A 27,944-nucleotide genomic window follows, 5' to 3' on the forward strand; every position below is an offset into this window, starting at 1 on the left:
GCCTGTTGTACCCGCGTGGCGCGCGCCGCCCACCGCGCTGGGAAACGGGGTGGGAGGGCGGCGGAACGGGGCGGGAGGGCGCTGGAGGATCCGGCACACCACGGCGCCGGGAGCACTTAAGACTGCGCTGCATGCTTGTTAACTAATTTGGTTAAACAAAAACAAAATATATATATTTTAAGAAATTTAGACGGTCAGCCCAGCCTACACATGAAAAACCTAAATACTATCCACTCCAAACAATCAGAAAAATATTGTTTCTATTCTATTCACTGAACTTCTTGAAATTTAGCACTGAAGGGGTTGTTTCTGTATTCATAGGTTTGTTGAACAATAGGATTAAGGTCTTTTTCTCAACTCTGTTCATGTTATAACATTTTTGCTGTGAAGAAGAGGCATGTGATCTCTGTTGAGTCAAATTCAGTTTTGAGAACTGCAAAAGTAAACCAAGCATCTGTGATAATATCTTGTAGGCAGAGAAACTGCCCAATAATCTTACAAAAACCTCTGGAAGAGCATGACATTGTGAATGGATTAATGGAATTTATTTACCCAAAAAATTAAACATATACAACCTTATTCTACATAATTAAAAAACTAATCTTTATTTCATGATGGAATAACCTTTGGATGGCAATATATTTTCCTCGAAAAGCATTTTATTTTAAAAAATCCGATTTAAATCAAAAAAATTGATTTAAATCAAAACAATCCGATTTAAATCAAAAAAATCCGATTTTTTTTATTTTTTTAAAAAAAATCATTGATTTTTATCCACCCTGGTTTTAAGATATGAAGAATTAAAAATGAGAGTTTGTAACCAGATTGGGCATAATTTCTGTTTCTGAAGTTTGGAAATACGAACTGCACCATTTCCTGCCTGTAATCTGTGCTGTTCCCACAAAATTGGAGATGACCAGGATCTCAGTAGACACAACATCATCTGACATTATTGACTTTCAAAAGGAACTTTTGGAATTGCTTTTGGATTTTAAAAGTGAACTGCGTCAGAATACTATACAGACAATCATCAGCCATGGACAATGTAATTGAATCCAAAGATGATGAAGAAGCTGCATGGAACATTGTTCCCTCAGTAAGAGGGGGAGGGGAAATAGGACTCATGCTTGATTCAAAGAGCCTTCAAAGAAGAACCAGCATGGAATAATGCCCTCCCAGTGAGAGAGGGAGGACAGGATCCATGTTGGGGCCAGAACTTAAAAGGGAACCAAAATTGAGACAGGGCTGAAAAGTGGAAATGTAGTTGGATGGTATTGTGCAATAGCTAGGAAATTGGGGAGGCAGCAGGGGATGAAGAAGGGAGAGTGGTGTATAGGTGGTGAAAGAGCGGGAGTGGGGTGAGGAGTAATAATGGATGTTATTTTCTGACTGATCAAGATGGCCCAAAACTGGAATGACCTATGGAACTGGCTGATTCATCTGGGAGACCCTGAGTCCAGGGGAGGGGGGGGGGCTGAATTAGATTTCAATGTTTAAATGTTATTATGATAAAAGAAATAATATTTGAATGTATGGGGGAAAATTGGGTATAAATTTGAGGCTAAGGGGAGAAATAGAGGATAGATGGATGGGAAAATAGATTTGGATTAAGATGAATTATGGGTGGAAGATAGTCAATGCTTTTAAGAATAGAAAGAGTAGTGAGATAATGAAAAAATGTGTTAGAATGATTAAGATAATAAATGAAAATTGCTTAATTTGGAGTTAAAAATGGACTCAGTGAGAGGGGACTCAAGGAAGTCTACAATGTTAATTAAAATGTTAGAATCGATGTTTTTCTTTTTTATGTTTTATTCTTGTTTTTTTGTTTTTTTGTGAATTTTTGTAATTTGTAATGTTTGAAAATCAATAAATATTATTTGGGAGGGGGAACTATAATGGATACAATCTGCCAAGTAACATATTCTTATATGCACAGGGTAAGTTTCCGCACACATAAAAAGGTAACGGTAAAGGGACCCCAGACCATTAGGTCCACTCGTGACCGACTCTGGAGTTGTGGCACTCATCTCACGTTGTTGGCTGAGGGAGCCGGCGTACAGCTTCCAGGTCATGTGGCCAGTATGAGAAAGCCGCTTCTGGCGAACCAGAGCAGCACACGGAAACACTGTTTCCATTCCCGCTGTAGTATTACCTATTTATCTACTTGCACTTTGACATGCTTTCGAACTGCTAGGTTGGCAGGAGCTGGGACTGAGCAACGGGAGCTCACCCCGTCGCGGGGATTCGAACCGCCTACCTTCGGATCGGCAAGCCCTAGGCTCTGTGGTTTAACCCACAGCGCCACCTGCGTTCCACACACACAGAGGCAGCTTATTGCTGTCTTTGGCAAAGAAGTGACCCCCCACACACACACACACACAAGTTCCAAGCCTTTTTGTTATTTGCAGTCCAATTATTTGTGGTTCAAATGTGGGAATGACACTTAATCTTGAATAGTGTTTGGTCTTTTTACTCTTTTAGTACCTAAATGTTCATCAGCAACCTACATTATTCTTCCCAAATTATTTTCCCTTAAGTTGTTTTGTTTTAACTAGCATATGTGGCACATCTTGTGGCTTCGTTTTGTTTTAAAATATAATAATGTATTTAATTAACTTCAATGGTGGTATTAATATTTCTGGCCGTATAGCTTCTGTGCCTGCTCTTTCCTTAATTACATAAGCTTATGATGAATAATGAGTATTACTCCATATAAAATGAGCAACCAAAGGTTGATTATTGGATAAACGTATATACATGCTAACATAATGTCACCATCAGAAGTTTTAGTCCTGGTTTACATGATAAATCCTTTAGTTTTGAAAATTTTAATATTTATTTAAACACCCACTCAAAATCACAATTTTGGTTCAGTGCCAATGGAGTAACAATGTATACATATGCCAGGGAGCACAAATAAGGCTGATGTCTATGAGTTGGGCAAGAATAAAGCCAGGAGTTCAAGAGGACAGCAACTTTAAACACTGTATAGTATAACATCACCAGAACACCCCCTCACCAGCAAAAAAAATCATAAAATTTGATATTTCTTTATTTTCAAGTTAGAAATCATTGACCTGTATGTGATAAGGCTATTTATTTCGAGATTTTCACAGCAGTAAACAACAAAAGAAAGAATTTCCAGTCTCACATCCAAATCAGCAATTACACGTTCCAATAGTGGTACCTATCTAGTAAGGAGGACAGCAAGAAGTAAAGTATCAGATTAAACAAGCAGAACAGAAAGAGAGGGCCAACCGACTTCTTCTAGTAGCACTTTGCTTCTCTTCCCCTCTGCTTGAGATTTGTTTGAGGTTACTATTGAAAATTTACAAAAACAAACAAAATTCTGACAGATGCATTCTGCTGCATTAGCTTGAGGAAGAAATCATAACACATATTTCTTGTACCATTGACTCTGTTCTGATTTGAGGCTGGATTTCACTAGTAGCCAACAGGTGACCCCAAATCACACAGTCAATGTGTGCAACCTAGAAGTGTCTGTTGGGAAAAGAACTTTTTTATCTGGTCTTATGGAGACACCTGGGAAATTACGGTAGGTTTATTCCAATTAATTCAGTACAAATATAAATTGCTAGGAATGAATAAAAAGACTGACCCCTCAGCTCTTAATGATGCAAGTACATGTGCGTACAAGCTCAATTTGTAGCAAAAGCTTACGCACAGGGATACACTTTAATTACTTTGCTGTTGCACAATACCAGAACTCACAGAAATTGGGCTGACCCAATTTGGGTGACAGAGGGCATGCTTGCCTTGCTCTCACACTCTTGTCTGTTGCAGCAGGCCTGCTATGCACCTCTCTGAGCTTCCACGTGTAAATAAATGATTCTTTCATAAAGAATAGGAAGGTAAAATTCTCCATATCTCACTGATACTTATGAAATCGCAGAAAATTTTCTAACTCTTGGTTCTAACAAACCACGCATGCACAAACAAAATATGATCCACAATACCATCTACCACCCATGGTCAGTTAAAAATAATCTGTAAATCAGAATCCTAGTTTCCTATAGATTAAAGGCTCAGCCTCAGAAACAATGTGAGTTTGGAATGCGGAGTTAACCAGGGCTATTGACTGTCTGGCTCCGAAGCGCCCTCTCCAATTGCATGGAGCCCGGACAGCCCCGTGGTTTTCCCCGGAGCTGAGGGCGATGAAACAGTCGTTGAGACGGCTAGAGCGCCGGTGGCGGAAAACTCATTCTGAATCAGACCGGACACGGGCTAGAGCTCAACTTCGAGCCTACCAAGTGGCAATGGCGACGGCGAAGAGGACCTTCTTCACCGTTTCTATCGCATCTGCAGAAAACAGCAGCAGGAGACTGTTCCAGGTGGTTTGCAATCTATCCGAACCACCTTCGTCATCGGGACCTGGTAGGGACCCCAATATCTCCTGCAATGCTTTTGCAAAGTTTTTTGCTGATAAAGTCGCTCAGATTCGGAGGGAGGTAGACGCCACCGTGGGAGCAGGGCCGGGGCGGGAGAGTGCTGGATCCCTGTCTAGTCATGTTTCATGGGATCAATTTCAATCTGTTACCTCCAAGGATGTGGACAGGCTGCTTGGGCGAGTGAAACCAACCACCTGCCTCCTTGACCCTTGCCCATCCTGGCTAATAAAAGCGAGCCGGGAAGGGCTGGGTGATGGGCTTCGCGGGGTGGTAAATGCTTCTGTCTATGAGGGAGTCTTCCCAGACCCGCTGAAAGAGGCGGTCATTAAACCGCTTCTTAAAAAAAACATCTTTAGACCCGGCAAATATGGCCAACTATCGCCCAGTCTCAAATCTACCATTCTTGGGCAAGGTGATTGAGCAAGTGGTTGCGGAACAACTCCAAGCACGCCTGGAGGATGCGGACCATTTGGATCCCTTCCAATTGGGATTCAGGCCTCATCATGGGACTGAAACTGCCCTGGTCGCGCTGGTTGATGATCTCTGGCGGGCTAGGGACAAAGGTGAGAGCTGTTTCCTAGTTTTGCTGGATCTCTCAGCGGCCTTTGATACAATCAACCATAACATCCTTCTGGACCGTCTAGAGGGGTTGGGAGCTGGGGGGACTGTCATACAGTGGTTCCGCTCCTTCCTCCTAGGCCGTGTTCAGAAAGTGGTGATGGGGGATGAGTGTTCAGACCCCTGGGCTCTCACTTGTGGGGTGCCTCAGGGTTCTGTCCTCTCCCCCATGCTTTTTAACATCTATATGAAGCCACTGGGAGAGATCATCAGGGGGTTTGGGCTGGGTGTTCACCAGTATGCAGATGACACCCAACTCTATCTCTCTTTTAAATCAGAACCAGTGAAGGCAGTGAAGGTCCTGTGTGAGTGTCTGGAGGCGGTTGGAGGATGGATGGCGGCTAACAGATTGAGGTTGAATCCTGACAAGACAGAAGTACTGTTTCTGGGGGACAGGGGGCGGGCGGGTGTGGTCCTGGTCCTGAATGGGATAACTGTGCCCTTGAAGGACCAGGTGCGCAGCCTGGGAGTCATTTTGGACTCACAGCTGTCCATGGAGGCACAAGTTAATTCTGTGTCCAGGGCTGCTGTCTACCAGCTCCATCTGGTTCGCAGGCTGAGACCCTACCTGCCCGCAGACTGTCTCACCGGAGTGGTGCATGCTCTAGTTATCTCCCGCTTGGACTACTGCAATGCGCTCTACGTGGGGCTACCTTTGAAGGTGACCCGGAAACTGCAATTAATCCAGAATGCGGCAGCTGGACTGGTGACTGGGAGCGGCCGCCGAGACCACATAACACCGATCCTAAGAGACCTACATTGGCTCCCAGTACGTTTCCGAGCACAATTCAAAGTGTTGGTGCTGACCTTTAAAGCCCTAAATGGCCTCGGTCCTATATACCTGAAGGCGCGTCTCCACCCCCATTGTTCAGCCGAGGAGATGCAGCGCCGAGAGCCTTCTGGCGGTTCCCTCACTGCGAGAAGCAAAGCTACAGGGAACCAGGCAGAGGGCCTTCTCGGTAGTGGCACCCACCCTGTGGAACGCCCTTCCATCGGAGGTCAGGGAGATGAACAACTACCTGACATTTAGAAAACACCTAAAGGCAGCCCTGTTTAGGGAAGTTTTTAACCTGTGATATTTGAATGTATTTTTATATTTGTTGGAAGCCGCCCAGAGTGTCTGGGGAAACCCAACCAGATGGGTGGGGTATAAATAAATAATAATGATAACAACAACAACAACAACAACAACAACAGGCAGCTTTGGGACTCAGCTTGCCATAAAAGAGAGGCAAGCAATGCAAGTCTCTAAATTATTCTCCAATTTGGAATCGTAGCTGAGACAGAGCTGACCCTAGGAAGAGTAGGACTATGCTCACAGTGGAAACTATTAGATCCCTCACTGGGAGGCAGGGATAAGCTTCCTCACCCAAACCACAGGCTGAGTTTTTTCAGGGACAACTTCTCTACGACTTTGCTAGGAGGCTAGTTTGAAAAGTTGCCCCCCTGAAATATTTAGCATGCAGGCCAAAAGCCTCTGACAATTAAGACCCTCAGTACAGGGTGGGTTTGGCTCCCACCTCCAGTTTTTTGGTAAGCAGCTCATCAAATCAGCCCCTATCAAAGCTAGAGATTTCTCCACTGCTCTGCTAAAGGATATTTTGTTGAGCTGTCTAGATTGACTTGGCAACCAATCCAGCTATTTAAATTGTTTGACTCATTTCAGGGCCAATCCGATGGAAGCCAAGGAAAGGCTACCCATCCCTACATCTGATACTACTGATCAATTATTTTTCCTGGAAAGTCTACCTGCATATAATCAATTTAGACCCTGAGAGTCAAAGCCAGAAGAACTTAGTTACACCTCTGATTCTATTGAAATCAATGGGACACTTTAGTAATTAACCTCTGGATCCAACCTGAAATTTCTATTTATATGCACTCACATAAACTTACAGCCAACACCTTACATGCACAATATCATGGACTGTCTTTCTATAGCAGCCTTATTTAAAAAAGACTTGAATCTTATATTAAGATTTAAAATATGTAAATATATTTTAATGAATCAGTAATCAACTCAAAATTCTTTAACAGGTTGGCAGGCCTATTTGCTTGTTATAAACACACAGGTCAGGTGCTGTACTTAATTTAAATGCAACACACACAGAGAGGCATACTTTGCCATCCTCCGTTTTCTGTCTCTGCCTGTCTCATTCAGCTGTCCACAAGCTGGCAACTCAGCTTAAGAACTTCACGAAAAATAAATTATACGGATCCCCAGACACATGTAAATACAATGAAGAAATTTCAGATTTACAGTCACTGCCTTCAAACCCCCTTCTCCAGCTCAGGGAGGATTAAGAGGACTTCAAAGCAGCCCAAGCTCCAATTAAACCAGTGTGACCACCCCAGGGATGCAAGAATATTCCTCTGATTAGCAAGATGCACTCTTTGAACTGTTTAGCTAGGAAAAGGAGGTTTTCAGAACTTTAAACAAATGCATTAATTCTCTGTGGGTTTTTAAGCATATTTTTTTAAAATTAAATAAAAACTCAGAATGTTTAAAAACAAGAACAAATTACAGTTCAGGTCAAAAGCCCCATGGAAACTCATTAATAGGTCAACTATCAGTGCTTCGGATCTGAAAGTACAAAATGAACCACAAGAACTCCTGCAAGTATCACAGTACAACAGATGGTCCCTAAATTAACTACCTTCTCAGTTTAGAATCAAAGAGTCATAGAATTGTAGAGTTTGCTGGATTTTGCAATTCAAATGGATTGTGTCTGTGATTAGGCCAGAGCAGACAGGATACATGGAACATGAGGATGCTGCCTTATAACAAGTCTGATCATTGATTCATCCAGCTCAGTACGGTATACACTGCCTGGCAACTGCTCTCCAGAATTTCAGACCAGAGATTTTTCCAGCCCCATCTGGATAAGCCACAGACTGAACCTGAGATCTTCTCCACACACTACCAGTCAGCAACAGCCCTTCCCTGTGACTATCCGGAATATCAAAGCCCCTTTCTATGCTTTCCTACAGACTTAAATAAAACTGTTTTATGGAAGTGATTCGTAGGCAACTTACACCAGGAGCAACGCCTCAATATTGGCCTTCCATATGTACTGTGTCAGGAAGATTTTGGGCATCACATGGCAGGACCAAGACTCAAACAAAGATGTGCTCTTCCAAACCAACATTCTCAGCATGTTCACACTTTTGTCACAGCAATGACATCTACATTGGCTTGGCCATGTATACAGAATGCAAGATGGTAAGATCCCCAAGGACGTGCTCTGTGGGGAGCTTGTTTCAGGCATCAGGCCTGTTGGCAGACCAATTCTGCTTTATAAAGGTAGCAAATGTGGCGTGGAGGCTGGCAACATTAACTGGATGGCTTCATCTGTCCCAGCTGCAATAAAACATCTCTCTCCCATATTGATCTCTACAGCGACAGCAAGCACTGTCACTCGCCAACAGGTTGACTTTACCACCAATGGCACATTCTTCTGTTTTCTCTCAAGACAATCAGATGCCAACAAAAACCAAATTGTTTTGCCTGAAGACTCGCCTGACTGGACAAAATACATGGCAGCTAAGCAGACAGGTTAAACATAGAATTTAACCAGCTCAGTTGTGTTAATTGGATCACTGAGGGAGGAGGGAGGAATGGTAGAATATGTGCACTGCATTCAAAATATTTCAAGTTTTATTCCTAGCATCTAAAGCTGAAAAGGACCGGATAGCAGATGATAGCCCTGCATGTGGGCGCGCACCTCAATTCAGACGCCAGAAGGGACTGCGTTCCTTCTCCCGTCCTTTGGCTGGAGCGTTGCAGAGGCTCCGGCACCTCACTGCGCTGTCCTTCCTCCTGGGTCGGTGCCTTGGCTCCGACATGTCTGAGAGCCCCCTCTCCACTCCGCTCCATTCCTCATTCCCTCCTCCAGACCCGCTGCTAGCGCTGTCACTGGGCGAAGTGCTGGTCAGGATGACTGGGGGAGGGTCCCTGTACGGAGTCCCCCTGACATATATATATATATATATATATATATATATATATATATATATATATATATATAAATTTCAAACCCTCATAACTCAAAAGCAGAATGGGATAATTAAAAAAGATCTGGGGCCTTTTCTTATACTACCTTTAGGAAACTGAAACTGAAACCAATATACAATGGTAAGGTGAAAGTCATTGGATCAGAATGCCCAAGCTTGAGGATGTAATCCCAAGAGCTTTTGTCTATAATCTTTGAGAATTCTTGGAGAACAGGTGAGGTCCCTGCAGACTAGGCAAATGTTGCCCCTATATGCAAAAAAGGAAAAAAAGAAGACACAGGTAACAACCAACTGATGAGCTTGACATCAATACCAAGAAAGGTCCTAGAACAAACAGTCTGTGAAAGCTTAAAAAGAATGCTGTGGTTACTAAGACCCAGAATGGGTTTCTCAAAAAAAGTCATGCCAGATGAATCTCACATGTTTTGAGAGAGCTAAAGCTTTGTGGATCAGGGGAATGCTGTGAACACAGTCTATCTTGATTTCAGTAAGGCTCTTGACAGAATCCCCCATGATATTCTTATGAAGAAGCTGGTAACATGCAGGCTGAGCGAGGTACCGGTAACTGTTAGATGGATTTGTAGCTCACTAATGGTTACTAATCATCCAGGGGGAAAGTGACAAGTGGGGTGCCACAAGGTTCTGTCCTGGGCCCATTGTTGTTCAACATCTTTATAAACAACTTGGATGAAGGAATTGAGGGGCTGCTCATCAAAATCGCAAATAACACCAAACTGGGAGGGGTAGCAAATTCCATAGAAGACCAATTCAGTATTCAAAATAACCTTAACAGATTGGAGAGCTAGTGCCAAACTAACAAAATGAATTTCAAATTGTAAGGTTCTGCACTTAGGGCAGGAAGAGCCAGATGCACAAATATAGGATGGGGGAGACCTGGTTTACTAACAGTACATGTGAAAATAATATAGGGGTCTTGGTGGATCACAAGCTTAACATGAGGCAACAGTGTGATGCAGCAGCAACAAAAGTTAATGCTATTCTAGACTACATCAACAGATTTCTAGTATCCAGATCAAAGGGAAGTAACAGTACTATTCTATTCTGCCTTGCTCAGACCACACCTGGAATACTGTATCCAATTCTGGGCACCACAGTTTAAGAAGGATGTTGACAAGCTGGAACATATACGGATTAGGAGCAGCCAAGGTGATCAAGCATCTGGAAACCAAGCTCTATGAAGAACAGTTGAAGGAGCTGGAAAATGTCTAGCCTGGAAAAGAGGAGACTGAGAGGAGATATGATAGCCATCTTCAAATATCTTATGGGGTGCCACATTGAAGATGGAGCAAGGTTTTCTTCTCCTACTCTGGAGTTAAGAACTCAAACCAAGTTACAAGAAAGGAGAGGCCGGCTAAACATCTAGAAGAACTTTCTGACAGTAAGAGCTGTTCGACAGTGGAGTGGACTCCCTCGGAAGGTAGTGGACTCTCCTTGGATGTTTTTAAGCAGAGGTTGGATGGCCAACTGTCAAGCATGCTTTAGCTGAGATTCCTGCATAGCAGAGTGTTGGACTGGATGACCTTGGGACCCCTTCCAACTCTACAATTCCATGATTCTATGATCATATACATCAATGTCAGTGTATACACAAAAAGAGTAGAAAATCCCCAGTCATGTTAATAATTTAAAACCAGCCACCATAGGTCACCCTTTCTATAAAAAGTTATAAGACTTCCATATGCAATGGACACCAAAGCCGTTGCATATTAATCCACACTGAGAGCCAGTGTGGTGTAGTGGTTAAGAGTGGTAGACTCGTAATCTGGGGAACAAGGTTCATGTCTCCACTCCTCCACATGCAGCTGCTGGGTGACCTTGGGCTAGTCACACTTCTTTGAAGTCTCTCAGCCCCACCCACCTCATAGGGTGTCTGTTGTGGGGGAGGAAGGGGAAGGAGAATGTTAGCCGCTTTGCTATGGTTTTCCCAGTAGTGATGTATGGAAGTGAGAGCTGGACGATGAGGAAGGCTGATTGCCGAAGAATTGATGCTTTTGAATTATGGTGCTGGAGGAGACTCTTGAGTGTCCCATGGACTACAAGAAGATCAAACCTATCCATTCTGAAGGAAATCAGCCCTGAGTGCTCACTGGAAGGACAGATCCTGAAGCTGACGCTCCAATACTTTGGCCACCTCATGAGAAGAGAAGACTCCCTGGAAAAGACCCTGATGTTGGGAAAGATTGAGGGCACTAGGAGAAGGGGACGACAGAGGATGAGATGGTTGGACAGTGTTCTCGAAGCTACAAACATGAGTTTGAGCAAACTGCGGGAGGCAGTGCAAGACAGGAGTGCCTGGCGTGCTATGGTCCATGGGGTCATGAAGAGTCAGACACGACTAAACGACTAAACAACAACAACAGGGTACTGATAAAGCGGGATATCAAATCCAAACTCTTCTTCTTCTCTAGAGAATTCCCAGCTGCAAAATTTGCAGAGCTCTTCCTGTTCCAAAAGAGTATGCTGCCCATTCTACAAATGCAATAAATACCCCTACATTTCATGAATATGCAATTACTTTAATTTTACATTCTCTCTCCCCCTGCAAGAGAAGAAACCACCCCATAACAACTTGATCTTTTAGTTAAGTATGCTCTAATGTTGTGTACATAGTGTGAAAGCTTCCGCATCCAAAGGAGTGATGGACATTAGAACAAGTGGTAAAGAATGAGTGTCTGTGTGCCAAAGGCATTCAGTGCTAAGTGGATATAATAAACCCTTAAGAAGAAGCACTATCATCCATAAATAATGAATAATTCAGAAAGAAATTGAAACAGACTTGAAGATTCATTTATAGAAAGTGAAATTGCTGGAGAGTAATCACATTAAAGCTGTAAACAGTGGCATTTCAGCAATTACTATTCTCCTTTGCCAGCTCATGCCCTAACAAACTGGCACATTTGTTTAGTTGCCTGAATCTGGCACAGAGCTGAAATCAGCCAAACACAATTACAACTCCCTGCATCTTTACCACTGCTCCTCTAACTAGAATTAAGATCCGGGGTGGATCACTGTCAGGCATGCTGACATCTCCTCAGCTTGGCTCCTGGAAATAAAGTTTTGGTAACTTTAATTGCCTAAATACATTTCTTTAGCATATGCCACAGCAACATAACTATAGCTTTTAAAAATGATGGGTGCATTTAGGGTACAGACAAATGGAAAACACAAACAGGACCATGTTTTACTTTGACTTATCACTTTTTGTTAAAACTCAATTAGAATTTGATTTCTTCACAATGAATTAGTGGAAGCTACCGTATCCAGGGCTGATTATGGAGGCACCTCTGTCGGAAGAGAGTTCCAGAATTTAGGGTAGTGGTCCCAAATGTGGCTTCCCCCATCTAGGTGAAGGTTTCCATCTTTTACTTTGGTAAGCATCAATTTATGCAGTGTCCTCCCAGAATGAGCAATCTTTAAATGGGTAATTGAAACAAACCAACAAACAAAAATCAGGAGGAGACACAGTGATTTCATTTGAGAACCAAATCATATGTTTGTCTACTCTCCTTCCTTTGCCTTTAAGTTGTGTACTTTAAAAGTTCAACTGCACTGTGGTGCTGCTCTCCTTATCAAGAGGTGGTGGACTCTCCTTCCTTGGTGGTGTTTAAGAAGAGCTTGGATGGCCATCTGTCATGTATGACTTAGTTCCGATTCTTGCAATGCAGGGGGTTGAACTAGACAATCCTTGGGGTTCCTTCTAACTCTTCTATTATATGTTTTTATGAAAAGGTGTGTCATATATTATGCTTTGTTTACAGAACACTGTTGTCATCTGAATGTTACTTACAGAGGACAAAGAATTATAGGAACACAGATAGTTGCCTTATACAAATCAGGCCATAATACTATTTAGCTAAGAATTGTCCATGATGACTGGCAGCAGCTTTCCAGTGTCTCAGGGAGTGGACATTCCCATCCCTTCCTGGAGAGGTTGGGGACTGAACAATAAAACTTCTGCAAGAAATGCAGGTCCTCTGTCATGGAGCTGTGGCCCTTTGTAATGCGACATCCTACAGACTGACAAACATATCTGAGTGCAAAAGCATGTGTCTAAGTTGTCAACGGACTAAGTCTTCTTCTTGCACAATAAAATGAAAACAGCTGCTCTCTGAAATGAAGCAATTAAACAACTTTGAGCCCCACACTAAGATGTTCCAGCTACTTCTGCAGGGCACTTACAGTCATACCTCGGTTTGCGACCACAATCCATTCCGCGGAGCTGGTTGCTCCCCGAATTGGTCACTCCCCGATGCAAGCTTCTGCGCGTGTGCAAAGCACCGATAGAGCGCTTCTGCGCACGCACGCATTGCGCAGATCGCTTTTGCGCATCCAAGCGCCGCGGAACCCGGATGTAAACACTTCCCTGGGTCTGCGGTGGTCGGAAACCAAAGCGGTCACAAACGGAGGCGGTCGCAAACCGAGGTATGACTGTATAATCAATGGGCACACTGCTAGAGCTAAGCAGAATCCAACCACTTTACTCAGGTAAACTGCTTTTTCAAGATATAGGTATGGTCTGCAAAGCTCTATTGAGCACATGAATCCTCACTATCATACTGGGGGGGGGGGGTTGAAGAAACTAAGAGTTTCAACTAAAAGGAATTTCCATTATGCTCCTCTCAGCAAGTATAAAACATACAAAAGTAGGAACACTGTTCATGCTTATAGTCAGCCTCAGAAACTCTATCAATTACCGACACTAGTTGGATGGCAGAGAAAAGTAGTTTTTGAAAAGGCTAGCTCAGGACTCCTCAGTTGTGGTTTGTTTTTGTTTTCTTTTTTTACAAGAAGTGGGACAGGGGGAGAGAAGAAGGTTTCTCTTTTCGCCACTCTTTTCCCACATACACCATCCGCCTGCAATCACATCATCCGCCAAAGAGACAGAGGAAAAGGATTTCATTAATAAATTTATTTCAACTCTCTTTTCAATGGTGCTGAAAAATGTATGCAAATCCATTCATAATTAGGTTTAAAAATTCCATTTCATGGGATAATCAGACTTCAAAAAACTCAATTTTAGTTTTAATCAGATATTAACAAGGATATTAACTCCATTTCATTCAGAGGAGAGAGAAACGACAAATTTAACACAAAATTTATTCAAGCTTAGCCCTAGGAGATAATTAAATAAAATTAATTTGGCAAGGGTTTTCTGTAAATGGAAGCATTCCAGACTGCAAAACACTTTTCTGAAAGAAACAAATGCAGTTCATTACTGTGCAAACAGATTCAAAGCTATATTGTTCAGGCAGGAGGGAAATCTGAAGTCTTCTACAACAGGAAGGTAACGAGCCCTCAAGCTGCTTCTAAGGAGCAACATCTTATGGAGAGCAGATGTGATAGCATGGCCTACATTACCCCTTTCGGCAAGCTTCTTAAAGTCGCCCAGGAGATAGGAGTCAGAAAAAAAGGGACAAAACCCACACAAATGAATCCAAAGCTACCACAGAGAGGAAACAAAGCTATTTCTGGAGCAGGAGTAAAGAGCAGAAAGACAGATGCAGTCCTCCAAGAAGCACCACCATAATCATCTTCATTTATACAGCACTTTAGATTGTACAAAGCACTCCACACACATCAACTCAAAATCAATTAAACTGCTGCATAAAGCAGACCAGTACTGTTATCCCCGTGTTGCAAATGCTGGAGAATAAAACAGAGGGTCAATTCAGACGTTCTGACAAACCACAGCTTGTGCTAATTATGGCTTAAATTCTAAGCTGTGCTTTGAGCAATCAGTTACAGGAGGTAGCCGTATTGGTCTGCCATAGTCAAAACAAAATTTAAAAAAATCCCTTCCAGTAGCACAGGCATCCCCAAACTCGGCCCTCCCGATGTTTTGGGACTACAACTCCCATCATCCCTGACCACTAGTCCTGTTAGCTAGGGATGATGGGAGTTGTAGTCCCAAAACATCGGGAGGGCCGAGTTTAAGGGTGCCTGCAGTAGCACCTTAGAGACCAACAAAGTTTGTTATTGGTATGAGCTTTCGTGTGCACGAAATACACTGAAACAGAAGTCAACATTTTGCACAAATCAGAAAGGGGGGGGTCATTTCTAATGAAAGAGAATACAAATTTGCAACTGAATGTGTAGTCAGAAGTCTGCTACTTATAGAATTAAAAATAAGACTTCTGAAACATGTTTTCCAGGAAAACTTTTGACTGCCCTAAACAGAGCGAGATCAAATTTAGCATACTAAGTATGTTGCCTTAATTTTTACATGTTGCATATGTATTTCAGAAGTTTTTCTAGCCAAAATTAGTTGAACTGAGATACATTTGATTGGGAAGAAAAAATAATGTGCACTTATCTTGGGTTTAATGTAATATTCAAACAAATTCAAGTATTTACTTAGAAATTATTTTAATTGAAATTCTTCTCTATTGATGCTTTATACATGACAGTATAACACACTTCCCTTACATTACTTGGATATTAAGAAAAAATTAGTAGTTTTCTACTAACTAATTTTAGCATGCCTGAAAAGTTGTGTATAAATATAATTATAAGTTATTATTTGTACCCCACCCAACCGACTGGGTCTCCCCAGCCACTTTGGGCGGCTTCCAGCAAAGGTTAAAATACAATAAAATGTCACAGATTAAAAACTTCCCTAAACAGGGCTGTACACTTTTTAGAGTAGTCACCAGTAGGGGGTGGAGGCTTTAAATTACAACTTTGGTTTTAGTTAAGACTGGTATTATATTCATTCCAACTTGATTCATAGGCCTAGTTCACACTGCTGTGCTGGCTGGGGCTGATAGAAGTTGTAGTCAAATTATCTGAAGGACATTGGATTGAGGGAGGCTGAAGTAAACCAGTTAATGGATTACAATGTAACCAGAGATGCCCCCCGCTTTACTCCTAGCAGGAACAGCAAACCACGATCCCCAGTTTGGACATGGCACTAAGCCAAGGACTATAGTTTGTTGCTCCCACTTGCACTAAGGGAGTGTTCACCCAAAAAAATAAGTAACTATGGCTTACTATGACATACAAACACAGCCATAATGTATTCATTCATTATGTTACTAATTAATGCTATGAAACAATGCATTTCTAGAAGTACTATTAGAAGAATATGCTAATGGAAAATTTTCCACATCATTTAAACTTCTAAGTAGAATGCTGCAGACGGTTAGCATGTACTTTCCCCCAGGAAATGCCTCATTACTGGCTTTCCAGGTACTGTACACCGAAGAGCAGAAGCAATGGCATTCTCCAGTGCCAGCCTCCCAGACAAGCTGATAGACAAATGTGTCACACACACAAGACAGGCTGCTCTACAGAAAACACATAGCAAATGGACAAAAGAGCACCAGATGACTCTTGACATTTTTCTTCATTAAGTGAAAGTAGAATGAAATTCAGAAATGTCTTCAAGTGCAGCTGATCCAGAATTCATTAATATATACAGTGGTGCTTCGCTTAACGAATGCCCTGCTTAATGAAATTTCCGCTTAACAAAAGGATTTTTCGAGCGGAGGTTACCTCGCTAGACGAATGCGTTTTACGAAATATTCGTCTGACGAATCGCGGTTTCCCATAGGAATGCATTGAAATTCAATTAATGCGTTCCTATGGGCAAAAAAAAAATTCAAAAAAAATTCAATGTGTTCCTATGGGATTCGCTAGACGAATTTTTCGCTATAAGAAAAGACCCATGGAACGGATTAATTTCGTCTAGCGAGGCACCACTGTACTACTAAATACCTAGAACAGAATATATTGGCTACAACAGAAAAGGCTTGAGAAATTCAAGCACATTAGTAAGCATCATACTTTTCCATTAAATTCTAACTTCAAAGAAAATCATTAAATACATGTTTGTACTCTCTATATCCATTTACTTTCACTGCATTTCTACATGAACATCTAGAGGTTTTAAGTGTACACTTAAAAACATTAAGCATAAATGTGAAATGTTAAGTGCTTACAAACTCCCATATCAGTCTGGCAGTCTTAGCAGGGAGCCATAAGAACATTTAATAATCAGACCAAAGGTCAATTTAGTTCAGAACCTGCTTTCCCTCAGCACCCAGCAAAATGGCATGAAGGAAGCAACCTATCCCCTGCTGTTGATACCAGCAACTAGTATTCCAAGCAGACTCCTCTGAATGAAAGGTGCCATTTAGCTAAGCTGGGCAATAGCCATTTATAGGTATGTCCTCCCTTACTTTGACTAATCCCCCTGTAATCATCCAAGCATCTTATAGCTATGGTAAGAAAACCAAGTGTTGTGGGAGGGTTTTTTTAAAATGAAAAAGACTGAAATACTGTAGCCCAGTGATTCATAACCTTTTTGGGGTCACAAACCCCTTTGAGAATCTGATCAAATCTATGGACAGATTGAACACCTCCCCAGAAAAATGCACAGAAGCACATACACTCTTACCTTTGCATGCAATTTATTTTATTAGATTAGAAATATCCTCTCTTCCCCCCCCCCCAGTTCACAGACCCTCTGAACTCCATCAATGGACCCTGGGCTAAGGACCCCTGCTTTAGCCCTTCTTCAGAGAGAAAATGCTTCAACCTCCTGGTGATGTTGGGTGCCCTTTTCAAGCTTTAGATAACTTTACCTGAGAGCAGACAATCACAGCTGTACCCAATACAATATTCCAAACGCTGTTACATATTTAAGATCACAATATTGACCGTCACATTTTAATCCCTTTTGACAATCCCTAAAATAGTTTTTCCTTTTCTACAGCTACCACACTGAGTCCATGCTTTCAGTGAGCTAACCTTCATGACCCCAAGATACATTTCTTGACTTGTTTGTTGTCAGCAGTTCAGGCCCTGTCATGTGAAGTCAGAATCTTCTACCTAAATGTGAATCATTTTGCAGTTACCTACATGGAACCCAATTTGTCTTTCCGTTGCCCCATCGCCATTATGGAGCTCTTCAGAAGCTGAGCTTTCTCACATTTGTGTCATCCACGAATTTGGTTACTTCACTGCTTATCTTAATTGCTGATACAGTGGTACCTTGGTTCCCAAACAGCTTCACTCCCAAACAAATTGGCTCCCGAACACTGCAAACCCAGAAGTAATTGTTCCAGTTTGCGAACGTTTTTCAGAAGCCGAACGTCCGACATGGCTTCCGATTGAGTGCAGGAAGCTTCTGTAGCCAATTGGAAGCTGCGCCTTGGTTTTCGAACAGTTTCGGGAATCAAACAGACTCCCGGAATGGATTAAATTCGAGAAAAAGGGATCCACAGTAGTTTATGGAAACTTTAAATACCGTGTTTCCCACATTTTAAGACACCGTCTTATATTAATTTTACTCAAGAAAATAAGCCTATGTGCCAGGTTTCATGTAGCTTCCTAATTTCAAGGAGAAACATCTTCCAAGCCTGCAAACCTTTTCCAGTATTTCTCAAAGAGAAGGAAGCCAACAAACCTGCACACTGCACATAGCCAAAAGAACACCAGAGAGAGGATCAAATAGTAGGGAGAGAAACCAGAAGGTATGAGTGTAAGGTGAATTTACAATTTAAGGCGTTAAGCCAAACCTCTGTATTTCAGAGGTCATTGGTACTTTACTTTAAAAAAATACTTCTGTCAAAGATTGTAAATCGGAACACTGCAATAAAGGTGTTTGATAAAATAGCACAATAAAAGAGTGAACCTGCACCATATACACAAGATCAAATCCTTTTAAAGTTTCCATTCATTCACTACCACCACCCCTTGGTTCCATATTCATAGTTACTAAAGCAGATTTGAATCCCCATATAACCCATAAATATTTACCAGAGGGGGAAAGGGGAGAGAAATCCAGACTTTTCCTACAGTGATTGTGCATGCTTGTTACTGCAGAATGGCTAAATATGTTAGTGGTGCCATGAGCAAATCCATATTTTCCAAAGTGATGTGAACACAACTGAACTACGTTCAACTTGATCTACGAGCTATAATCTCTTGACATCAACTGGCACAAAGAACAGAACTGGGCCCTTAAATTGGGCCCTAGTAAATTCCAATCAATTTCTTAGCACTTAATGGTTACACACACACTAGCACAGAAATGAAATGAAGGACAATTAAATGGAAAAAGGGAAAGTTAAAATTATAAATTACTCCAAGACTTTGGCAGTTATTGTGTTTGGAGATATGTCAAAAAGAGACAGGCTGAATAAAAATAAGATGTGAGCATTTGAGCCTTCTGACAGCAGCACTCCGTTCTTCTGCTGATTAGCCTCTGCTATTTAAATGATAATTTCACTGTAGTTACATTAGGCATGACTGTTTGCCTAGAAGTGTTTTTATGGAAAAAGAGAAGTACACACTGGAAATCTCTTCTTCACAGCATATTTAGCACTCAGGTTCAAGCTACATATTTTCATTTTTCAAGGGTCACGTCACACTTGCAAGAAAAAAGGGCTACTCTTATTACAGCCCACTTGCTGGAAATAAAGCACAAGAATGTAAGAGTTGCCTTGCTATGTCTGGTCCAGAATTCTGATGTCAACTGTCAGGTGCCTCTGGGTGTTCACAAGAAGGACATCAACAGGACTGGCCCTCATGGCTGAATCTCCGGCACTGGTAAATTCAGAGATACAGTGGTACCTCTACTTACAAATTTAATGCGTTCCGAACGCACATTCGTAAGTCGAAAAAAATTGTAAGTCGAATCCCATAGGAATGCATTGGGAGAAAAAATTCTTAAGTCGAAGCAACCCTATCTAAAAATTCTTAAGTAGAAAAAATCCTATCTAAACCGCATTCAAGATGGCGGGTGGAGCTCCGTTTGTAAGTAGAAACATTCGTAAGTAGAGTTATTCGTAAGCAGAGGTACCACTGTACTTCCTCTGTATGTTGAGGCTCCACTTCAGTACAATAGCCATGAGTCAGATGTCAGGAATTGAAACATGACCTATGGCTGGTTCCAATTTAGAGGATCCTCTGGGCTGCAAGAGGCATCATATCTGAAAGACTGGCTTTCCTGCTACTTGTCCACATATGCATCACGGTTGGCAGAAGAGGCTCTGTTCCTAGTTCCAACCAAACAGCACCAACTTCAGTAATTTATTCAGATCCCTCTTTTCCTCTTTTGCTCTCTTTCACTTCAAGGCTATTGCTTCCTGCAGTTCTTGACAGAGCTTGGGGACATCATACTTCAGCATGTCAAACTACACTGGTAATGATTACTGAACCTCGCTCCCCGATATCAAGTGATAGCATCAGCTGGAAATACTGCATGGTAGATATGGAGAACACTCAAAAAACGGCAGCTGTCCAAACCCCTTTCTCCCAACCTAGTCCACAAGCTCTACCTTTATTCCTTCACAAAAGAAGATTTAGGTCATAACTAAAAATTATGAAATAGACAAGGCAAGCCCTTATTCTGCGGGTGTTCTGACAAGCAGCAAAAGACAAAAGCAAAGAATAGCTGTGTTTCTCTTTAATATTTATTTTTTCCTTTCTATATTCAGAAAATCCCCACTGTGATGTGACAGCTTGTTTTACATAGGGAAGCTTGTGAACAACCACCATGAAGTTACAATCTTTTTACAGCTCATAAATCACAGCTAACCACTGAAAAACTACAGGCACTATAAAAGTCCTCGTATCTTGGAGCTGTCAGCCACCATCACCCTCTTTCTGTTCCTGTATGCCCTACATAGCATGGTCAACATCTCAAAAGCCTTCCAACATTCCTCCAATCTAGGCAGTATTAAATGCCTCACAGAAAACTTCAGAAAACCCAGACAGCAGCCTATAGGCAAGCAATTTCTTCAGGTCAGAATATTAAGAACATCCCCAGCTGGATTGAGAGATGCCAGTTAGTTTAGGAAATTTTAGCTGTCTAGCATAGCATTTTCACAAAACTGACACATGCCAGACTCTAGCTAATGGGCGCACTGCACTGTATCTAAAGTTGCTTCCCTCAAATGTGGATTCCCAAGAATCCAAACAGATCCAAACAGATGTGCTTCATAAATGTTAAGTATTGAATCATAATTAGTTTTTGTCTTGTTTGTTTGTTTGTTTATGGTGCTTCAGCTTTATTTATATATATATTGCCATTAGTAATCAGGAGAACTACACACTTTTAAATGAACCCTGGGATTGCTGCAGATGGAGTTTGGGATGCAATTATAACTAGAGTTCATGAGTCACTTAAATATGCCTTAAGAGAAATATATTTTTAAAACTAAAAAATTGTCTCAAGGTTCTACTGGACAATTTTTTTATTTTTTCCATTTATTTCAACTGCATCAGACCAACACGGCTATCTACCTGAATTAAGAGAAATATGTGACTAGTGAATTGAATGTTGCCATTCTTAAAAAAAGATACGGTACTTTTTCATTATTTCAGAAATTTTTCCTTATTGTATTATTTTTGTTCATATTTTGTTGATATGGAATCTTATCAGAAAAGCAAATAAATAAAATATGGGGGGGGGGGAGAAAAAATGAATGTTGTCATCCTATGCCTTGAGAAGCCACACTTCCCACAAATTGAGTCTTTTAAAGGAGGTAAGCAGTTCACTCAAAATATTGAGATTAATACTGCACTTTGTAGAAGGATGGTGACAGCACTAGCAGTGGGAAGAATTGCTGTTTTTTCCATTTCATTCATTTTAAGTTGTGAGTCACCTAGAGGACACAGTTGATTGGGCAGTATTTTATTTTTTAAAATAAAGTGGCTGTTAAAGACAACTTACTCATGTTTCCTAAACATTATACATCATCTTTTGTCATGGCTACTTTTCAATCATTTCTAAACCCCATTAATGTAGTCTGTCTCTGCTTTCTCTGCTCTAGCTACTCAAAAATATGTAACAAAATTGTCCACAAGAACCCCAATCACAGATGACTGGGTAAAATATCTCTTGGCTCTGGCTAGCCACAGAACAGCCTCTCTTGTGATACAACAAAAAAGGATGAAATTTCATTTCTTGAGCCTTATATTAAATTGGGGAAATCACAACCACCACAAAATACATGACCACATTTTCTGCATCCAAAGTACAAGTACTGTAAATTGTTTAGAACGTAAGTGAAAGAACAGGAAGTCCTTTTTTTCATGCAGCACAGTGGAATTCACTACCACAAAATATAGTGATGGACACCAACTTGGTTGGTTTTAAACGGGGAATAGACAAATCCACAGCTGAGAACTATATGGCGACTATATTACCTCCAGTACCAGAAACAGTATGTCTCTGAATACCAGTTGCTGAGGAACACAAGTGGGGAGAGGGTTCTTGAACTCATGTTCTGCTTGTGAGCTTCTCAGAGGCACCCTGTTGGCCACTGTGAGATCAGAATGTTGCACAAGATGGGCCTTTGGCCTGATCCAGCAGTGTTCATCTTGTGTTTTTACAGGCCTTGGCAGCTGTTTATTTTATTTTTGTATTAGTAGTTGTAAGGGGGAGGGCTTATAGAGAAACCGCCCCCCATCCGAAGCAGCCCATCTCCCAGCAGTCATGAGAGCGAAGGGTCTGATGGAGGGAGTCAGGAAACGGAGAGGGAGTGCCAGGGCTCTGGCAACATCCAAGAGCCCCAGCTCCATAGGCAGGGAGAGAGGGAGGCGGAAAGAGAGGACAGGAATCGGTCAGACAGAAGACCCGTCCCCCCCCCCGACGCCGGAATTGAGGAGGAAAGGGAGGCGCTTCTCAGTTCCGAGGCTTTTATGTTGGTCCAAAACGCGGAGGGGGGCAGTGCAGGAATCTGACTCGAGCGGGTAGACATGGAATCAGCAGTCCGTTACACTGTAAATAATGTGCACCAATAAAAACGTCTGAAATACAAGCATGTGGAAGGTCGTTACTCAAGAGTACCCTGTTTCTCATATTTTAAGGCATCCCCATAAAATAAGCCATAGCAGGATTTTTAAGCATTCAAGGAATATAAGCCATACCCCGAAAATAAGACATAGTGATAGGAGCAGCAGCAATGCCGGCCGCGGCAGGAGGAGGAGGAGGAAAAAAATAAGACATCCCTTGAAAATAAGCCATAGTGTGTTTTTTTGAGGAAAAAATAAATATAAGACGTGTCTTATAATATGAGAAACACGGTAGTCACTACAACCCTGACAGTAGTTATTTTTATTATTGCTAATAGTAGCAATATTATTAGGATTTCTACCTCCCAATGTGGCTTCCAAACTCACGTTTAAATTATTTGAATTTGTAACTGTAAGGCATGAAAGTGTGTGCTTGAGATATCAAACCAGTCAGGTTCTGACATTCTGCCCCTGCAATAATACTGGCACTTCTGTTTCTGCTGTAAATTGGCAGAATGAGCCAAATTGCCCATATCATTTGAAGCAAAGCTGGACAAGTTAGGCCAACCTATGCTAATCTAGTGTCCTACAGATGTGCTGGCTGGGGATGATGAAGTTGTAGACCATAAAGTTTTCTGAAGGCACCAGGTTGGCAAAGGCTCTGTTGGGTCATTACTATTCCTGCAAGGCTGCCTCCCCTGCTGAGCTACTCCTGAGTGCATCAAAACCATGGGCAGGATGGCTGGAATATAGAGTGCACCAGCTTCCTTCTCCAACTGACATTGTTAAGTCAAGAAGTGCAAATGGAAATGTGATTGTAATCTCAGTGGTAGCTGCTGTGATCTTTATCTGCAGAGAAGAATATGAAGGCAACTATAATGACAGAGAATGGATTTCATTTTAACAGCAGGCCCTTTGCTTTATAAAGGGTCATTCACAAAAAAGCACATTAATTCTGCCCCCCTCCTCTTTAAATAAACGAAACATTCCTATTAGTCTCAAAGTCAGGCACCATGGCCACAACTCCTCAGAATGCTGCACCTTCTTCTCTTCCAAAAAAAGAGAGAAAGTGATTATAATTGTACTTCCTGGTACAATGAAGGCCCGGTTGGCGTGTGCGGGGTTGAGGGGCTGGGGAGAGGCGGGAAGGTTGCACTGTCTTTCACTTGACTAGCAAAAGCAACAAAACAACATACCATGGACAAAGCCGCACATGATTAATTGCAATTAGGAAGTTTCTTTCACTTGCAGCCAATGTGTGACTGATCCTGAAATCAGTGAACATAAGAAGATCTCTGCTGGATCAGACCAAAGATTTATCAAGACCAGCATTCTGTTCTCACAGTGGCCAACTAGGTGTCCATGAAAAACTCACAAGGAGGATACAAATGGAAGAGCACCCTCCACAAGTCTTCTCATCTCACTCCCAGCAAGTATAGTAAAACAAGATTATTTAACATAATAATGCAAGTTTCAGTGTGCCACTGACCTGGGCTGCTGTTACACAAGAAGGAAAACACAAAATGTGGTGATGACACACCACACTTTTCCATCTTCCAGGTTGGAACTCAAGGTAGCATAGATAGCACTGATCCTATCCAAATCTGCTAGGCTTCAGCAAAGTTCCCTTCAGAACATACTCATGGTTTTCTACAGCTAAACATTATTTAAGAAGAGAGATGACAAAACAGGACTTTTTTCATCTATTGATTCACATCAGCAAAAATGTACAATTACAGGTTCACAAACATACATAAGTCAGTGTACCATAGAGATAAAACTCTCCAAGACCAGCACAAAACAGTTCACACTCCTTCTAAGGCTAAGCCAGGTAGCTGTTCTCATTGGCGAATTTCCTGCATGATAGTAAGGCTGGCCACCTGTAGATTATTCTCTTCTCCCCTGGTTGGGTATCAGAGGAAAACACAAAGTAGCAAGAAATGGGTTTCCTGGCCCTGTTGGAGGAAATGTGCCATCTAGTGGGTGCTGACTTAACTTGCATTGCAATAAAAAATAAACGGCCATTAAAATTGTGCATGTTGCATAATTGACCTTCGCAAGAGTAACCCAAGCTGGAGGTTGATAAAAGGCAGTAGAAACTACCAGTCAGGAGAAATGTGAGCCTTCAAAGGCCTAGCACTCTGTGACATCAAAGCAATTTGCTGAAGACTCAGCATTTACCAGTGGATTATTTTTTTTTACTATCCATACCAATACACACAAAGCAACAGTCTTCTCAGACTGTAACCTGAACTTCAAAATCTTTGCATCCTCATTGCTGGGGTGGTTGATACTATGGAGGAGCAGCAAGGCATTAAAAACACACTGCTACGGTAAAATGAATAGAAAACACCATTCTCTTCCACCATCTGTTAAACACTATACCAGGGATGTCCAACCAGTTGACCACAATCAATAGGTCATTCTCCAGGTGAAAGGGGTCGATCACTAGCTCATTTACACCCTCTTGGGAAGATTAGCTGTAAAATGAATGTATCCAGCCCCGCCCCCTCGTTGTTTCTTTCAGTGTCGCAGGATTGCTATACCGGAAGCTGCAGTTAGCGCTGGCCGGCTTTTGTAATGGCGGTGAGCAATTTTCTGCGTTCCCGTCTTAAAATAATCACCTCCACTTTGTGCCCCCCCCCCGAAAAGCTTCACAACTCCGATGTTGCCCCCCAAAAAAAGATTAACAACCTTGGCCTGAACCCCTAAGAAAAGGTCAACAAGCTGCTCTCCTAAAAAAGCTCAATAATTTTGACCTAAACCCCTAAAAAAAAAAATTGGGTATATCACTGCCACTATTTTGTTCTGTGAGTAGATCGCAGTCTCTTGAGAATTGGACGTCCCTGTACTATACCATTCCAACAAGCAGCATTCATCCTTACTTGGAAAGCATCAACAATAGCACGGAATACTTTTCCTTAGTTGACTCTGTACACAATGGTAGGAGATAAAAAGTGAACACACCTACAAAAACATAAGAGTTTTCAAAATGGCTTCTTATTTTATGTATGAGAATCTTGAGATGCCTGCATATAACTGATTTTTATTTAGTTTGTAGAACCATAGAATTGTAGCATTGGAAGGGACACCCAAGGGCCTTTAGTCTAACCCCTTGAATTGCAGGAATCTCAACTACATCATACATAACAGATGGCCACCCAACCTCTGCTTAAAAACCCCAAGGAGGTAGAGCCCACCATAAGACAAGCAGCACCGTAGTATGGTTGATTCCCACCCCCACCCCCCAAGAACACAACCAAAAAGCAAAGGAAGGACAGCAGACAATAATTTGATTTGGCTCTCTAACAAAGAGACCACGTCACCTACTAATATCTTTTGGTTCCAATTACCGGTACCCATTAAAAGCCTTGTTCATTCGGGAAGGTCACTATATAAGTTGATACTTATCAATTTAGAAGATGTAAACCTCCACTTAGAAGTGGAAAGCCCACATTTGGGACCATTATCCTAAATTCTGCAGCTGAACCAACACTCATAGTCCCACAAAGCAGCAAATTTAAACAGATGAGGACCAGAGGGAAGAAATCCAAAGGTCTCTCAGCCTTCTAATGAATCTCAGCAGCAGACACCAGGCTAAGACTGTGCAGAAGCCATCTACCAACAGCCGGCAAAGCTCTATTAGTACTAGCCAAACACCCAAGAACAAAAACATATTAACCCAAGACCAGGAAAGCATCTTGGGGAGAGCATTCCATAATTGGGGTAGTAGCTACTCTAGGCCTAGTAGAAAATTTAGTCACAAAAAAGTAGTAAATGCAACTCCCTGAACATCAGATAATTCTCACAGAAAATACTTCCACTTCACCAGGAGTCAAGCAAAACATCTAGAGCTAAGAACTAAACTATGCTGCATTAAGTTTGGCAAATGCTGATAGATTAATCAACAATTCAAAAAGGAATGGTAAAGTCTTTCCTAGTTTGAGTCCTTATTTATGTGCAGGTGTGTTGCCCCACGACTTCCCCTTGCTTTGTGACAAGTTCCCCAGGCTTGTTTCAAACCTTTTTGAATGCCATTTTGAATTGTGTTTTATAGTGAATACTGCATTTACCCCCCTTTTTGTATATTTGTGGTAGATTAATTGAAACACCAGTGAATTTTTAGAGACATCCTACATTAAACAATGCACCTATCTGCCTAATTAAAAAAAAATGTTTCTTATGGTGAAAAGAAGGAATAACTGACTAAACTAAAACGTCCTGCACAAACAGGAATATTGGTGCTCAGATTGTTACTATCATTTTCTACTTACTTGATCTCTAAGCCAGTGCTCTGGTCCAGTTTCTCCCAAGTATTCAGCTTCCCATGAAGTCTCTGAAAAAAGTAACAAAAGAATTTGAATTAAAAACAAAAACAAAACATCTATACCTGAACATCTGCAGTGTTAAAAATTTAAATTCATCCCTCTTAGGTTTAGTAATTTGTTTTTAAAAATATTCATCAACACATACCAAAACTATGCTACCCGAGCATAAATAGCACATACTTGGCAACAATTTAACCCCCCCCCCCAATTTGCTTGTTTTGCAAAACTTGTTATGGTAAGTGCATGTCAAAACAAGTTACAATTGTAGCAGGAAAGGGTGAAATGGTAAAATGTCCCAAACCTGCATACTATTTATTCGTACGGTACCTCAAGTAGCATTGTATGATAAATTAATAATGAAATTCTGTTCTACAGCACCAATCTTTGATCCTACATTAATTAAGTTATCCATATTCCCAACATCTCGTCAGCTGTGTTTGCCACCTCTGGTTCTTAGTTCAGGAGAATTCACCTCCGGTCTCTATTTTCTTCTAGTCCAGACAACTGAGTAGCCTGGATTTAATTTATATTGCAATAATTAACAACGCTACTGTAGCTCAATGCTCAAACAACTGTTTTCACACCAAGACAAAGAAAGCAATGTATTGATCCCATACTATGTTTAGTCCCATGCATAGCAATTACAATCCAAATGTAAACAGAATTCTTTAAATGTCCATCAAGTGCTACTGTCCCTTTTCAACTCTTGTATTCCAGAAGACAATGCAGGCAGGCTTAAAACAGAAGCTGCCACCATGGAGATCAGAGCTTTTCACAGAATTTTTAAAACACACACACACACACA

The 27,944-nt window shown here is 41.5% G+C and overlaps 1 protein-coding gene across 2 annotated transcripts in view; it reads right to left on the reverse strand.

Annotated features, from left to right (window-relative positions):
• The window catches only part of MAD1L1 (mitotic arrest deficient 1 like 1), a 482,869-nt gene that overhangs the window by 432,594 nt on the left and 22,331 nt on the right, over window positions 1-27,944 (reverse strand). For both annotated transcript variants that reach the window (XM_035130662.3, XM_088656937.1), the window contains exon 9: window positions 27,086-27,147. In XM_035130662.3, coding sequence (XP_034986553.2) covers window positions 27,086-27,147 — 62 coding nt within the window. The remainder of the gene's footprint in view (window positions 1-27,085; window positions 27,148-27,944) is intronic.

The sequence above is a fragment of the Zootoca vivipara genome, chromosome 13 (assembly GCF_965207765.1).
Source record: "Zootoca vivipara chromosome 13, rZooViv2.hap1.1, whole genome shotgun sequence".
NCBI classification, from domain to species: domain Eukaryota; kingdom Metazoa; phylum Chordata; class Lepidosauria; order Squamata; family Lacertidae; genus Zootoca; species Zootoca vivipara.